Source organism: Cinclus cinclus, chromosome 27 (assembly GCF_963662255.1).
Source record: "Cinclus cinclus chromosome 27, bCinCin1.1, whole genome shotgun sequence".
NCBI classification, from domain to species: Eukaryota; Metazoa; Chordata; class Aves; order Passeriformes; family Cinclidae; genus Cinclus; species Cinclus cinclus.
In genome coordinates, this window is record NC_085072.1 from 5,465,865 (window position 1) to 5,479,461 (window position 13,597).

The 13,597-nt window shown below is 51.6% G+C and overlaps 1 protein-coding gene across 1 annotated transcript; it reads left to right on the forward strand.

Annotated features, from left to right (window-relative positions):
* Window positions 1-918: 918 nt before the first annotated feature.
* On the forward strand, window positions 919-2,673 carry LOC134054050 (potassium voltage-gated channel subfamily A member 3-like). Its single transcript, XM_062509490.1, has one exon. The coding sequence runs from the start codon at window positions 919-921 to the stop codon at window positions 2,671-2,673; it is 1,755 nt and encodes a 584-aa protein (XP_062365474.1).
* Window positions 2,674-13,597: the final 10,924 nt, after the last annotated feature.

The window sequence follows — 13,597 nt, forward strand, 5'->3', positions numbered from 1 at the left end:
ATCTCCTGGGGGATGGGGTGTTTGCCAGCTCTGGGCTCCTGCAGAAGAGGTTTTTGTCTGAAGAAGTCCCTTTTGCTCACAATTAAAATATTTGCTTAAGAACACCAATTGAAGGGAGAAAGAAAGAAAAAGAAATGTAAGGGTTTTGGCTTTCTTGATGGAAAGTCTGAAATGCAGGTTTAGGTTCAGCCTGGAACCTCCTTGGTAGAGGGCTGGCTCAGCTTTGCTTCTGGGTTTATTTTGGTGGGGGTAGCACATGCACACGCATGTGCACACACACTCATGGACACACAGACATGCACACGCTCTCCTAGACAGAGGAAAACAATCCCCAGGCTAACACAGACCCTGATTCAAAACAACTGTTGGTTCTGGCCACGCTCTCGGCTTCCCACTGCCACAGCCTCCCACCGTGTGAAACCGTGCTGAAAACCAACATGCAAACCCCAAAATTCAGAGTCAGAATTGCATTTCACCTGGGGAAGGGCAGGAAAACTCTTTCTAGGCAGCGGCTCTGCCAGGAAAAACCCTTCTCCCTGCTTGCAGCCCGACGAGCAGCAAAGGATGCTCCCGGGAGGAGACTGAAGCCCCTCGGCGCTGCCTGGGGGATGGATGGGGCTCCCCCAAGCAGGGGCAGGGGAGGGGGTGCCCGTAGCTGGCGGGGGGCTGCGGGGCAGGGCCGGGGGGCCGGTGGGTGTCTCCGGGAGCGGTGACTGAGTGAGGCGGTGCCAGGGCTGGGGGCGGATTTTTTGAGAAGAGCCTCGGCTCTTCAGAGCAGCGGCAGCCGCTGGAGGAGTTGGGCGGCTGTTGCTCCCTCTCCGCCCGGAGGAGGAGGAAGAGGAGGAAGAAGAGGCTTCGGCTGCCGCCTCTCCGATCCCCCCCCCCCTCCCTCTCCTTCCCCTTCCGCCCCACACCTTTATGGACGAGCGCCGGAGCTTGCTCTACTCTCCGGCCGCCTCCTCCGCCGGCCGGCAGCCGCGGGGCGGCTCGAGCAGCAGCCACCACAACCTGGGCTACACCGAGCAGCCGCCCCCCGCCGCCCCCCAGCCGGGCCCCGAGCAGCAGGAGGAAGAGAGCGAGGAAGGGGACGAAGGCAGCATGACCGTGGTGGGAGGCGGCGGCGGCGGAGACCCTTTGCTGGAGGAAGCCCAGCATCCTCCTGCGCTGCTCGGGGGGGAGCGCTACGATCAGCCCCCGGCGCCGGCCGTGCCCGCCGGGCAGCCCGCGGGCGCTGCGGAGCACGAGTGCTGCGAGCGCGTGGTGATCAACATCTCGGGGCTGCGCTTCGAGACCCAGCTCAAGACCCTGGCGCAGTTCCCCGAGACGCTGCTGGGGGACCCCCGGAAGAGGATGCGCTACTTCGATCCCCTCCGCAATGAGTATTTCTTCGACCGTAACCGGCCCAGCTTCGACGCCATCCTCTACTACTACCAGTCGGGTGGGCGCATCCGGCGTCCCGTCAACGTCCCCATCGACATCTTCTCCGAGGAGATCCGCTTCTACCAGCTGGGGGAGGAGGCCATGGAGAAGTTTCGGGAGGATGAGGGTTTCATTCGGGAGGAGCAGCGGCCGCTTCCCGAGAAGGAGTTTCAACGCCAGGTGTGGCTCCTCTTCGAGTACCCCGAGAGCTCTGGGCCGGCCCGAGGCATTGCCATTGTCTCTGTCCTGGTCATCCTTATTTCCATCGTCATCTTCTGTCTGGAGACCCTGCCTGAATTCAGGGATGACCATGACTATGAGGGAACTGGGGGGACCTTCGGGACAGGCGGTGGCCCTCTCCCACCTGATGTCTTCACCAACTCCTCATCCTCGGCTGCCTCCATGGTGTCATCCTTCACCGACCCTTTCTTTGTGGTGGAGACTTTGTGCATCATCTGGTTCTCCTTTGAGCTGCTGGTCCGCTTCTTTGCCTGTCCCAGCAAGGCCACGTTCTCCAAGAACATCATGAACATCATTGACATTGTGGCCATCATCCCCTACTTCATCACGCTGGGCACGGAGCTGGCTGAGCGGCAAGGCAACGGCCAGCAAGCCATGTCCTTGGCCATCCTCCGAGTCATCCGCCTCGTCAGGGTCTTCCGCATCTTCAAGCTCTCCCGGCACTCCAAGGGGCTGCAGATCCTGGGGCAGACCCTCAAGGCCAGCATGAGGGAGCTGGGCTTGCTCATCTTCTTCCTCTTCATCGGCGTCATCCTCTTCTCCAGCGCCGTTTACTTCGCCGAAGCCGATGACCCCAGCTCGGGGTTCAGTAGCATCCCTGATGCCTTCTGGTGGGCTGTGGTCACCATGACCACCGTGGGCTACGGGGACATGCACCCCATCACCATCGGGGGCAAGATCGTGGGGTCCCTGTGCGCCATCGCGGGGGTGCTGACCATCGCCCTCCCCGTGCCCGTCATCGTCTCCAACTTCAACTATTTCTACCACCGGGAGACAGAAGGTGAGGAACAAGCCCAGTACATGCACGTCGGGAGCTGCCAGCACCTCTCGTCCAGCGAGGAGATGAAGAAGGCTCGCAGCAATTCCACCCTCAGCAAGTCCGAGTACATGGTGATTGAGGAAGGGGGGATCAATCACAGTGCTTTCAAACAGGCTGCCTTTAAAGCAGGCAACTGCACAACCACAAACAATCCCAACTGTGTGAACATCAAAAAGATCTTTACGGATGTTTAAAACAAACCCAAACCAAATGAACAGCAACAAAACCCGAGGATGCGGCAAAACAATACCAATAATAATACCAATAATAATGCAAAGTGACTGTGTCGGTGTTGTGTGGAACATGCACCATCGTCGGTCTGTGTGTGCCCTCGTTTTTATACCTTTATTTTTTTAGATCCTTCCTTTCTAAAGATCCAAAAGTAAAAGGATTTAAAAATCTCTGAAGAAGAGGACAGCTAAAGGGTAAAGAGAAGGAAGATGAAGACAAACCACACTCACTGTCAAAACAGGTGTTTGTTCTGCAACGTGTTGCAGGGCTGCTTTGCTTTTCAGGCTTTTGGGGAACCTCTTGCTTTGCTCCCGAATTTCCCCCTCCTTCCCTAAGGGCAGTGTGTAGCCAATCTCCCTTCCATCATATAAAATAACTTGGTGGATTAACAAACCTGGACTGGGTGGAGGAACGAGGAAAACATGAAGCAGAGCGTACTGGGAGGGGGCTGGGAGGAAATAACCGTTTAATTCTGCAGCGAGTCTCTGTTACCACATCGTTAAATGATGCTTAATATTGAAACATGTGACGTGCCATTACGGGCACCTCCCAGACTCACTTTTTCTCCCCATTAGGTCATTTATGAAATTCTAATCTGATCAGAGACCGAGTGCAATCAGTGATGACTTAAATAGAAAAAAAAAAAAAAATCCCTAATCCTTCGTTTTCTATTCGGCATTCCCTTCCCCTGTAACCTGATGGAATTATTTCCTCCAATGTCAAGTCTGTGGCCGTGCAGCAGGTTTGTGTGCGGGAGGAGGGAGAGGAGAGGCAGGCTGGAATGTTTTCGGGAGCCGCCGGCAGGCGCGGGGAGCGATGTCGGCGCGCAGCAGGATCCACGACGGGCTGCTCGCCGTGGCTGGGAGCCTCCAACCCACCCAGCCGGAGACAAAGGGATGTTTCCTCCTCGTTTTGCAATGCCTTTGGAAGAGCTGCAGCCGCTTATCACCAGAGGATTAAAGTGGCGAACACGCCTTCCAGCGGAAGTCACTAATTCCGACCGGAGTGATGCAGTTGCCATGGTGACCATGGTTTCCTGGGAAACCCCCAAAGGTTGTCATGGCATCCCTTCTCCCATCCCCCTTGGTCCTTGCTCTTCCCGCAAAAAGCCTTTCCAGATGGTTCCAGCTCCTTCATCCCACAAGACGTCGTGGCTCTGCTCCCCCTCCCTGGTTCCTGTTCCCTGCTCCTCCCGTGTGCCCAACAAAGCATCCGCAGGCAATAAGCACCCCCAGACCCACCTGTCCCTCACCTTGGCACTGAAATCTGGGCATGAGGCTCATCCTGCTCCACTGAGAACCACACCAAACCCAGTGGGAGTTGGCACTGGGAAGCTTGGCCGGGGACCCTCGGCAGCTTTGTGAAATAAGGGGGACAGTAAAAAACAGGATTGAAAAATAACCAAAAACCCCACCTGGAAAAAATCACCAGCTTCATCTTCACGTGTGTGCCAGGGGCCATGGGACATCTGACGGGATCAGGTGAGCTTTGCACAGGGGACAGTTCAGTGGAGTCATAATGTTGGGCTTTTTTGGACAAACCCCATGCTTTCCACTTCTTCCTTTTATTCTCCAGCTTATCCTGCCGCTCTCGGGTATTTTTATACACGTTAGATAAAGTGGGATCACATCCTGTAGCTCCTCTGATTGTATTTGCTTTTTAGTGCTGTTAGAGGAGGAAAACCCTGCTGCTTCTCTGCAGCTGGATTGCTTCACTTTTGTGCTAAAAAGGTGATTTCAGTGGTTTAGTGCTCCCATCCAGTCCCTGCCATCGACACAGGCTAAAAGCAGCTTGGCCTGGAGAGCTTTGGCTCCAGCTCTGCTCAGTTTTGCTGGATTTTGGGTTAAAAAAAGCCAAATTCCTTCGAGGTAGCACATAGAACAGGGATGGCTGTTAAATGCCTATAGCAAAGAGAAATTTGGCCCCAGCCTGTCCAAGTCACACCTTTCCCAAGGCTGTGGAGAGGGGCTAAGAGATGCTGGCCATGCCAAAATTGGAGATTTTTCCCAGGTCAGAAGGGTCTGGATGGTTTGCAGCACCCTCCCTTAGCCACAGTCAATAAACCCAAGAAAAACTTCAGACCCCCTCCTTGGCTGGCTGGGGTGTGATGGTTTTATTGGAGCTGCCAGAGTTTTCATCAGCTGAGGGTCCAGGAGGGGATCTTTATTAGGGAGATGCTCTGGAACATCATGGGAATTTACAAACCTGAGATCCCTTGTTCAGGATAACTGGGATTCCTTGTCTGGGATAACTGGGAACACCTCAGTGTGCCTTTTCCTCAGCTGCCAGTGGGCTGAAATGTCATTTCTGTCTACGAGCTCTCACTATTTATTGTTATTCTCTTTCATTGTTATTTCATGTTATTGTTATTAAAGATTTCCCAAATGCCTATTCCTGAAAAGGAGGGTTTGAGTTTAAGAACAGTGGAAACGTTGCACTCAGGAGAGTTTGCAGATGAGTTCTGGGTTTTCCCCATGGCAGCTGCACAGGGTAGGGAAACCACATATTCTCCTGGAAATAGCACAGAACAATTTTCAGTTTCTCTGTCATCTAAAATAATCAGAGGCCTTGCAGGTTGTTGGTTTGTTTTCCTGACTCCTCCCTGCCTGATTTTGTAGGAGCAGAGTAGTTTCAAAGGGATTTTAGTGGTAGTAAAAGATGCTTTATGGAAGAGGTGACAGGGAAACCACTTAACCCACCGGGGTAAAAGGCAGTTTGGCTCTGGTAGAATTCCAGAATGGTTTGGGTGGGAGGAGACCTTAAAGATCATCCAGTCCCACCCCTGCCATGAGCCAGGATACCTTCCACTATCCCAGGTTGCTCCAAGCCCCATTGTCCAACCTGGCCTGGGACACTTCCAGGGATGGGGCAGCCACAGCTGCTCTGGGCAACCAATAGCTGACCTAAATGTCCCCTTTTTCACATTCAGAAAAATACTTGTCAGTACTGAGTGGTATAACTGAAAGACAAAAATTCACTGCTGCTCTGCCTTTTAGATACACCCCAAAGAGTGAAAGTGGAAACTGGGGATATCCTTTGGATGTTCTGCCCTCTCTGCATCTTCCCTCTCAGCTGTCTCGTGGGTACCATTCCGTGAGAGAAACGGAGCCCCTTGAGGCACCTGCTCTAGTGGAAGGTGTCCCATGGCAGGGAGCTGCAGCTGGATGATCTTTAAGAACTGTTCCAACCCAAACCATTCAGTGACTCTGATAAATACCTTCTGTTCTGTGGTCTGACAGCCTCTCTGGAACTGGCTGCTGAACATATTGTGCCAGGAATTTGAGAGATCCCTGAAACACAGGGCTCTCCACAGTCAGCTGCTATTTCAGCGGCTCTGCTCTCCTGCCCTGTGCCCCATTAGGACAAAGCAGTGTTTCAGCAGCCACTGGGGACTTACAGAGGTGCCTTGGCTGTGTTGGGCTGGCCTGTCCCTAACTTGCTTAGAGGGGCAGCATTAGGGGATTGGCATCGGCAGAGCTGCTGTCTGCGAGGCAAAGGGCTCGCCCAGACTCAGCTTATGACATTAAATGGAGGGAAGGGCATTACCACGAGCTCCTGATGTTTCCCAAGAGCAGGGGAGCAGGGTCCCTGCAGCTCGGGACAATCCCAGTGTGGTTTTCACTGCCACGTCCTCCCTGTCCCCTGTCCTTCGTGCCTGTCACCCGAGAGACACGGCGACACTGAAGGATGGGAGTGAGGGTGGAAGAGGCAGCTCCCACCCCAGGGATGCAGCCCTGGGAGGCTGGAGCTGCCTCCGTGGATGCCTTCAGTTTATCACAGAGTCTCGGAAAGGTTTGGCTTGAAAACAAACCTTAAAGAACATCTTGTTCCAGCCCCCACATAGGGGCACTGGGGGCTGTAGAGCCTTGTACCTCCTGTTTTCTCTTTTCACAGACTCATGCCAGCTTCCCTTTCTATCTGCCTGTATTTTCAGACCTGTTCCCCTGTTTCAGCCCTGGATGCCACCTTGAAACAATCCTTGGTGCTGGGGGGTGCAGCAGCTGCAACCCTGGCCCCTCCACTTGGTATTTTGGCACCATAACCTTTTCCTCCTGCTTCTTTGCCCTCTTTTCTGTCTTTTCAGGCCTGACCTCCTTCAAAAGGTTCTGTTGTTCTCCAGCACAATAGATGCCCTTCAGGTGCTTTGGGTGGCCAGAGCAGAGCAGTATCCATCCCACCCCACGTGTGGACACAGACAAGGGCTGGAGATATCCCTTTCCTCCAGGAGGGTTAAATTACTTCCCGGGCAATTGTTCCTGCTCCATCCCTTGACAAAAGAAATCGTTTTTGTTTTTATTCCGCAGTTTATGGGCAATTAAGCAGCGGCAAAGGGCAGACAAGTGCTTTCCCCGGCAGAGTGGAAGGAGCCAGCCAGGGTCATTGCTCCGGAGGGGTCTCTCCTGCAGGGACGTAGCACAGGGAAAGAGTGTTTGGCAGTGCTTGGTGTGTACGGGGAGCTTTGTGCGTAAAATCTGTTTAATTGTGTAGTTTGGAGCCCTCTCCTGCCAAGCTTTTAAAATATGCATATCTTGGTGAGAGCACACGGCGGCTCCGCCGCCGCCGGAGGGAAGCAGAGCTTGGTTTTCCTTATTTTTTAAAAGCTTTAGAAACCATCTCTGGGTAGGCTGCAAACCTGAGAGTGCAAACAGGCAAATAGGGTTTAACTGTGCTTTATTTTGCCCTTCAGCCTCAGTTCTGTGTGTTCCTGGAAGGAGAACTCAGTGGCCCGGCATCCTCGTGCAGACGTATGGGAGCGGGGAAATAAGGGATTTCTGGATATTGTATGAAGTTTGTCATAGATTATCTTTAAGCTCCCTTCCAACACAAAGCATTTGATCATTCCATGGTTACAGGGTGCTGTGGACAAGGCCATATCCCGGGAACTCTCACTCCCTTGGAGCCGGTGCTGCTCCCCTGCGCCCTCCCTGCTCCGGGTCCCGCCCTTGGCTCGGCTTTGGGGGTGTTGTACAGCTGGAGGATGTGCTAAGGATGGGATGTTGCTGCCTTCCCCCGTTTCCCTGGGTGCTGTTTGCATAGCTGAGGTCCAGGCAATCCCAGTGGGTGCAGGGTGGCCCCATGCCAGAGGTGGGCATTGAGCACGGAGGGACGGAGCCGTGTGAGGGATGGAGCCATGTGGTTGTTTTCTCAGGAACGGTCCTGGGGCCGTGGCCATCACCACTTTGAGGAGGACATTTGGGGGATATTTTGGGTGCCCCGAGGTGCCTCGCCCGAGCTGGGAATCACTTGTCCAGCAGTGGAGGGTGCGTGATCCATTTCAGGGGCTGGTGAGTGGGAGTTTCTTTGGTCAGAAATGAGACTGGTACCAGAAGGGTCCAGTCCCAGCCGTGCCTCAGGGAAGAGCCATCCGCTGGCAGGGACACATTCGCCGCTGGGGGATCCTTGCAGGACAGCCCCAGGCCCAGGGGATCCTTGCAGAGCATCCCCAGCCCCATCTCCCTGCTCTTGCTCCAGGCAAAGCTCTCCTGGCTCCACTGCTGGGTGAGGGTGTCCCTGTCCCGGGGTGTTTGTCCCCATGACAAAGGCGAGGGGGCTCCTGCTCTTTGTCACTCAGTGAATCCCAGTTTTTGCTCCTGAAAGCATCCTGCATGTGGAAGAGGGATGTGTGTGGGGTTCCCGCAACACCCTCACAGTTGGAGCCCTTTTATCCCGGTTTCTGGCAAAACTCAGCCACAAACACCAACCCCGTGAGCTTCTCTGTGCTTTTCCTCGCACGATTAACGATGAACGTGCTGCTCTGACACCCACGGGGCTCAGGGTCTGTCTGTGCCTCCTCACTGCTCAGAGCCTGAATTGTCAGCGCTGAGGATGCTCGGCAGGGCAGGGAAACCTCCCCGCATGAACATCCCCGCAGGGCACCATCACTTTTCTCCTCCTTATCAACCAAGACACGCTCAAATAAATCAGAACATGTCTCCCATCTCCTTCAGCTTCTCACTGGAGCCAGGAGTAGCTGGAATGCTCCCTGACCACTGCACACTCATGGTGAGACCCCGGCTCAGCTGCACCGACGGCAGCAGGCGCTGCTGGGTTTGCTTTGGAATGATTCATTTCCTTGAGACAACGCTTTTCTGAGCGTGTTGGAGCTCTGTTGCTTTGCTCCAGTGGTTGCACCTCAATTTTAGCATCTCTGAATGCCCTGGCTGGGCAGGCTGTGGTTGGATGTGTGGCTTGTGAGGAAGATGAGCCCGTCATCCCCTCTGCTTGCACCAGCAAAGCTGCAAAGTGCAACCAGGTTTATTTTGAAGCTGGCCAGCACAGCTGCTTGGCTTTGCATCTTCCAAAGCACCACCGTGGATAGATGAGGGACGTCCTTTGGGGTTTTATGCTCAGTGGTGGAAGCACCAAAGTCTCAGCTGTGGCAGCGGGATCAGGGCTTGCAGCAGGGTCTGTGCTTGGGGTGCTGCTCCATGGGAAGCTGAAGTTCAGGATGGAGGATGGAAGGGGTGAATACACGCTTTGCAAAGTGTTTTTTGCATTTGCAGAGGGCTGAGTTTGCTCTTGGACTAGGTGCAAGGAAGGAGCCACGTGCAGAGCGGGTGGTGGGCGATGCTGTGCCACTCAGGGCTTTGGGTTGGTACTCCAGGGAAATGGAAATGTGTCCCTGCTCCCAGGCCTGGAGGGTGTGAGCACTGTGGGATTTGCTCCCTGGCTTTGGGCAGGTGGGCTCCTCCATGCCTCAGTTTCCCCATCTGTAAATGGCACTGAGCAGCTTTAGGAAATGTTTGTGATGAAAAGCCTGGGGAAGGAGGAGGCAGTTTTCAAACACAGAGCAAGATGTGAGGACTCCTCCAAAGGTTTTATGGGATTCAGCTTTCTTGAGGCTGGAAAAGCTTGTAACCCTGCCCTGGGTACCCCAATAATTCAGTTATTTTCCTTGGCTGGAGGGAAGTCTGAGGTTTCATACAGCTTCCCAAACTGCCAGCTCCGCCTTCAGCTCCACATCAACATCTCCCGCGATTTCTTCACTCTGCATCTTCCCTTTCTCACCCTTCTGGCCCATTTCTCCTGAAATCTTGGTGAATTTAGGGTTGAGAACTCTCTTCTCCCTCCTTGCTGATCTCTGCTTAGAGCTGCCATTGTGTCTCTGTAACAATTTAACCTCACACTGTTGCAGTGGGCCAGAAACCAGACATAAGGAATTTGGGCTTAAAACATGGCCCTGGCTGCTGGGAATCCGAGCTTGCAGGAGGGACGAGGAAAGGAGTTGCTGTGAACTGGATGTAACATTGAAGCTTTGAGGGCTTCTCTACCTCTGCCTGCACTTTGGTGGGTGCAGGTGCCTGAATGATATTCCACACTTTAAATCCCTCAGAATTAAGGTAGGAAATTTTTCTGCAGCATCAGGAACAAGCTTGGGCTGTTCTTTCCCGGGGCTGGAAATTTTTAGGGACGTCTCTCCCATCCTGGTTCCAAGATGCTCTGAAAAAGTGCAGCAAGCCTGAGGAAGAGTGAGTGGGGAACACGAGCTGGGTTTCTCACCTGGGACATCTCCTGGGAATTTGGCTTTATTGCTCTGTTTTCTTGACCAAACAACCATGCAATTCTTTTAGAGGAGAACTTCACACAAACACCTTTATCAGCCAAGCTTGGGACTCAGTCAGACATATCAGTTAATTTGATAAGATCTGTTTTCTTAACAGCAAACCTCTATTGACTGACATCAATTAAATCTTCCTCTTTAATTCTGTATTAAGACTCTCAGCCATTCCAGCATATTGTTTGGGATCAGTGACGGATGGCCAGACCCATCGTTTTTGCAGGTCACTTCGTTTATCCCTTAAAAAACTGGCCCAAACAGGAGCTGTTTTCCAGTCCTCTGGAAGGACTCGGGAGATGCTCAGTATTTGCACTCCCAGGAGCTGTTTTGCCAGCTCTGAGTGTCTAGATAGAAGTTATTTGGCTCAGCCAATTTAAAAACATCTAATTTTTATGGCTGCTGTTTAATATCCTCTATTTCTCTTGGGATGGAGAGGATTTCCTCACCCCTGTACAGTGGAAAGACATCTGGATCCCTTCAGGAGTCCGAGCAGTGATAGATCCTGAATGCTGCTGACTCTCACTTCCACTGCTGTTCTAACTGGATCCAGAGGAATGACACCATCGTTAGGCTGAGGATTTGGAATTTCTTTCTTCATTGGCAAGGATACAGTTTGGAAAGGCTCCAGAGTACCCCAAAGCACTGGATTATTTGCCTGGTGGGAATTAAAATTGTTATTTACCAATTCATCTGCAGAGTTCCAACTCCACCATCACCTTCTTGCCCAGTGGCATTCCTGGGCTGAAGGTGCTGTTTGGGTCTGATTTGTGTATTTATTTATTTACTGAGTGTGTATGTAATGCTCCAGTGATCCTTGAGGATCCTGGCAGTCTGGAGCCCTTCCCAGCTGGCAGGTGGAAGGGGTTTAATCCCCCAGTAAGCCCAGTCCAATCAAGCAGAAAGTCCTGTTAGCTTTAAGCCCAGGAATGGTCCTGCTGGCACTTCAGGATTAGCTGGTGCTTGAACTGCCTGAGCTGAGATTCTTGCTCAGAGCACTGAGACCTTCTGGACACTCATTTCCCCAGTGCTGCACTGCCTCACAAAGGGATCTTTGCTCCTGGAAGGAATTCCCACCTCTTTCCTTTCTCCGCTGGATTTTGGCATCCCTGTCACATCATCTGTACATCTCTACATCCTCATCATCCCTGCATTCTCATCATCCCTGCAACTTCTCCTCTGCAATTTCATCATAGCTGCAACATCATCCTCTGTGCATCTTCATCATCCCTGCAACTTCATCCCTGCATCCTCATCATCCCTACACCTTCTTCCCTGCAACTTGATCTGCAATTTCATCATAGCTGCAACATCATTCTCCCTGCAGCCATATCTTCCCTGCAACATCATCAGCCCTGCATCCTTGTTGTCCCTGCATCCCCATTATCCCTGCAACATCTTCCCTGCATCCTCATGATCCCTGCATCCTCGTTATCCCTGCATCCTCGTTATCCCTGCAACCTCATTCCCACATCCTCATTACTGCTGCAACTTCACTCCTGCAACATCTCCATCCCTACATCCTGATCCCTGCAGCATCCAGAGAGAGAGGGTCTCTGCCTCCTACGTGCATGAATCCCAGCTGGCATATCTCTATCCTGCCTCTCCCTTTGGGGAAAACAGGTTGATTTTTGGGGTTGAGCTGGGACCAGGCAGGTCCTGGTGCCTTAGGCTGGGCTCTGAGCTGTGACTGCAGCTCCTCCCAACCTTTCCCTCATCACCAGCTGCTAATGAAGCACCTGGCTCAGACAATCTGATCTGGGCAGCTGGGATGCTCCAGTTGTGAGGTAAAGGCAGAACACAGACTTTTTTGGATGATGAAAAGGATAAAAACTTGCATGAAATTTCTAGAAATTTCAGTGTCTCAAAGACAGAGCAGAGCATCTCCCTGTATTAAAATAGGAGTCAGTTTCTTGAGTGTAGAGCTATGGATGCAATTCAGGCACTGCAGAAATTGAGGGATTTTTGGGCCCTTTGCTGGATACTCCCATCCCCACATCAAAATGGGATTTTGGGTTTGTTCCCTGTGGGAGCAACTCCACAGTCCAAGCTCTGGGAGTGGGATCAGCCCTGGCTCCTTCCATCACCTGGACTGGATTTATAAAATCAACCAGTTGCTCAATATCTCATGAATTACGTCAGGTCAGAGCAAACCCAGCTTGATTAGATAAAAACATGAGGAAAACCCACTTGGCACTGATCATTCTGGGTTTGGAACTTGCTGTTAATGTGAGATAACAGTTAATAACAAGAATATATTTAATGAATCTTTCCCCCGTCTTTAGCTCACTTTAGACGGTGTGGCATCTAATCCATTAAAGAATTTTAAATAGAAAATGTTCATTTTTCATTAGTGGGAAATGGAGTTGGGAATTTTTCAGGGGGGACCATTGTGCAACTTCTCTTCCACTTTACTTAACAAAAAAGGAACATGTGAAAAGCAGGCTGTGCATAAAAGTGGTTCTCTGCTTTGCCCAACAGATCACAGAAGAAGTTTTGAAATGAAGACCTCCAGGACTGTGTTGAGAAATAAAACATCTCCAAGGAAAGGACAAACATCCTAAACATCCCCGACACGGTGACCGACGCTGCCGTGGACTCCACTGACAGAGGGCCTGTCCTCCCCAACTAAACCCAGTCTGTATTTCATATATATATATTTATATATGGAATATTTCCCACCTTATCTGTGTTTTCTAACAAGTGCATTATGTAGAAGGGAACATCTTTGGAGCCAGATTATCTTCAACTCACGTGCAATATAACGAGACTGAGCAAAGCCAGCAAAAAGAGGAGGAGAGGTGGAAGTCACTTGGACATTATTTCAGTCTTATTTTAATATTATTAAAAAAAAAAAATCTCTTGAAAGATGAAACAACCAGAAAGGAAATGTTAAGCAGAGCTGCTAAAACTCAGTCCAAGTGTTTTGCTCGGGGTGGGAGGGAGTGGGGGGAAATTTGGTTGCAGTCGCTGTTCCCTGGCGAAGGCCACGGGCTGTTCTCAGCTCTTTGAGAATCATTCCTGTTCCATTTTTCTCACTTTCCTGGAAATGCCCTTTCTAAGTAGCTCTGTGCTGTACCAAAGGCTGTGATTTACTTTAAGTCCTTATTTAGAAAGAAACATCTCTGCTGGTGCTGGGGGAAAGGGTGTCGAACAGTTGTGCCTTGCTATCAGGATCACTCCATGAAAAAGTAAGAACAAATTGAATTTACAGGGTAGGAAAAGTCTAAAATCCCAATTTTTGGCTCTGACCGTGCTCCTTCTTTGTTTTCTAAGAGCCTCTCTGCCCTTGTCTGCACTGTACTCAGTCTTATGGGAATATTATAGTGTTG

Excerpts from the sequence above, each read along its gene's own strand:
- LOC134054050 (XM_062509490.1), top strand. The coding sequence starts at position 919 with ATGGACGAGCGCCGGAGCTTGCTCTACTCTCCGGCCGCCTCCTCCGCC.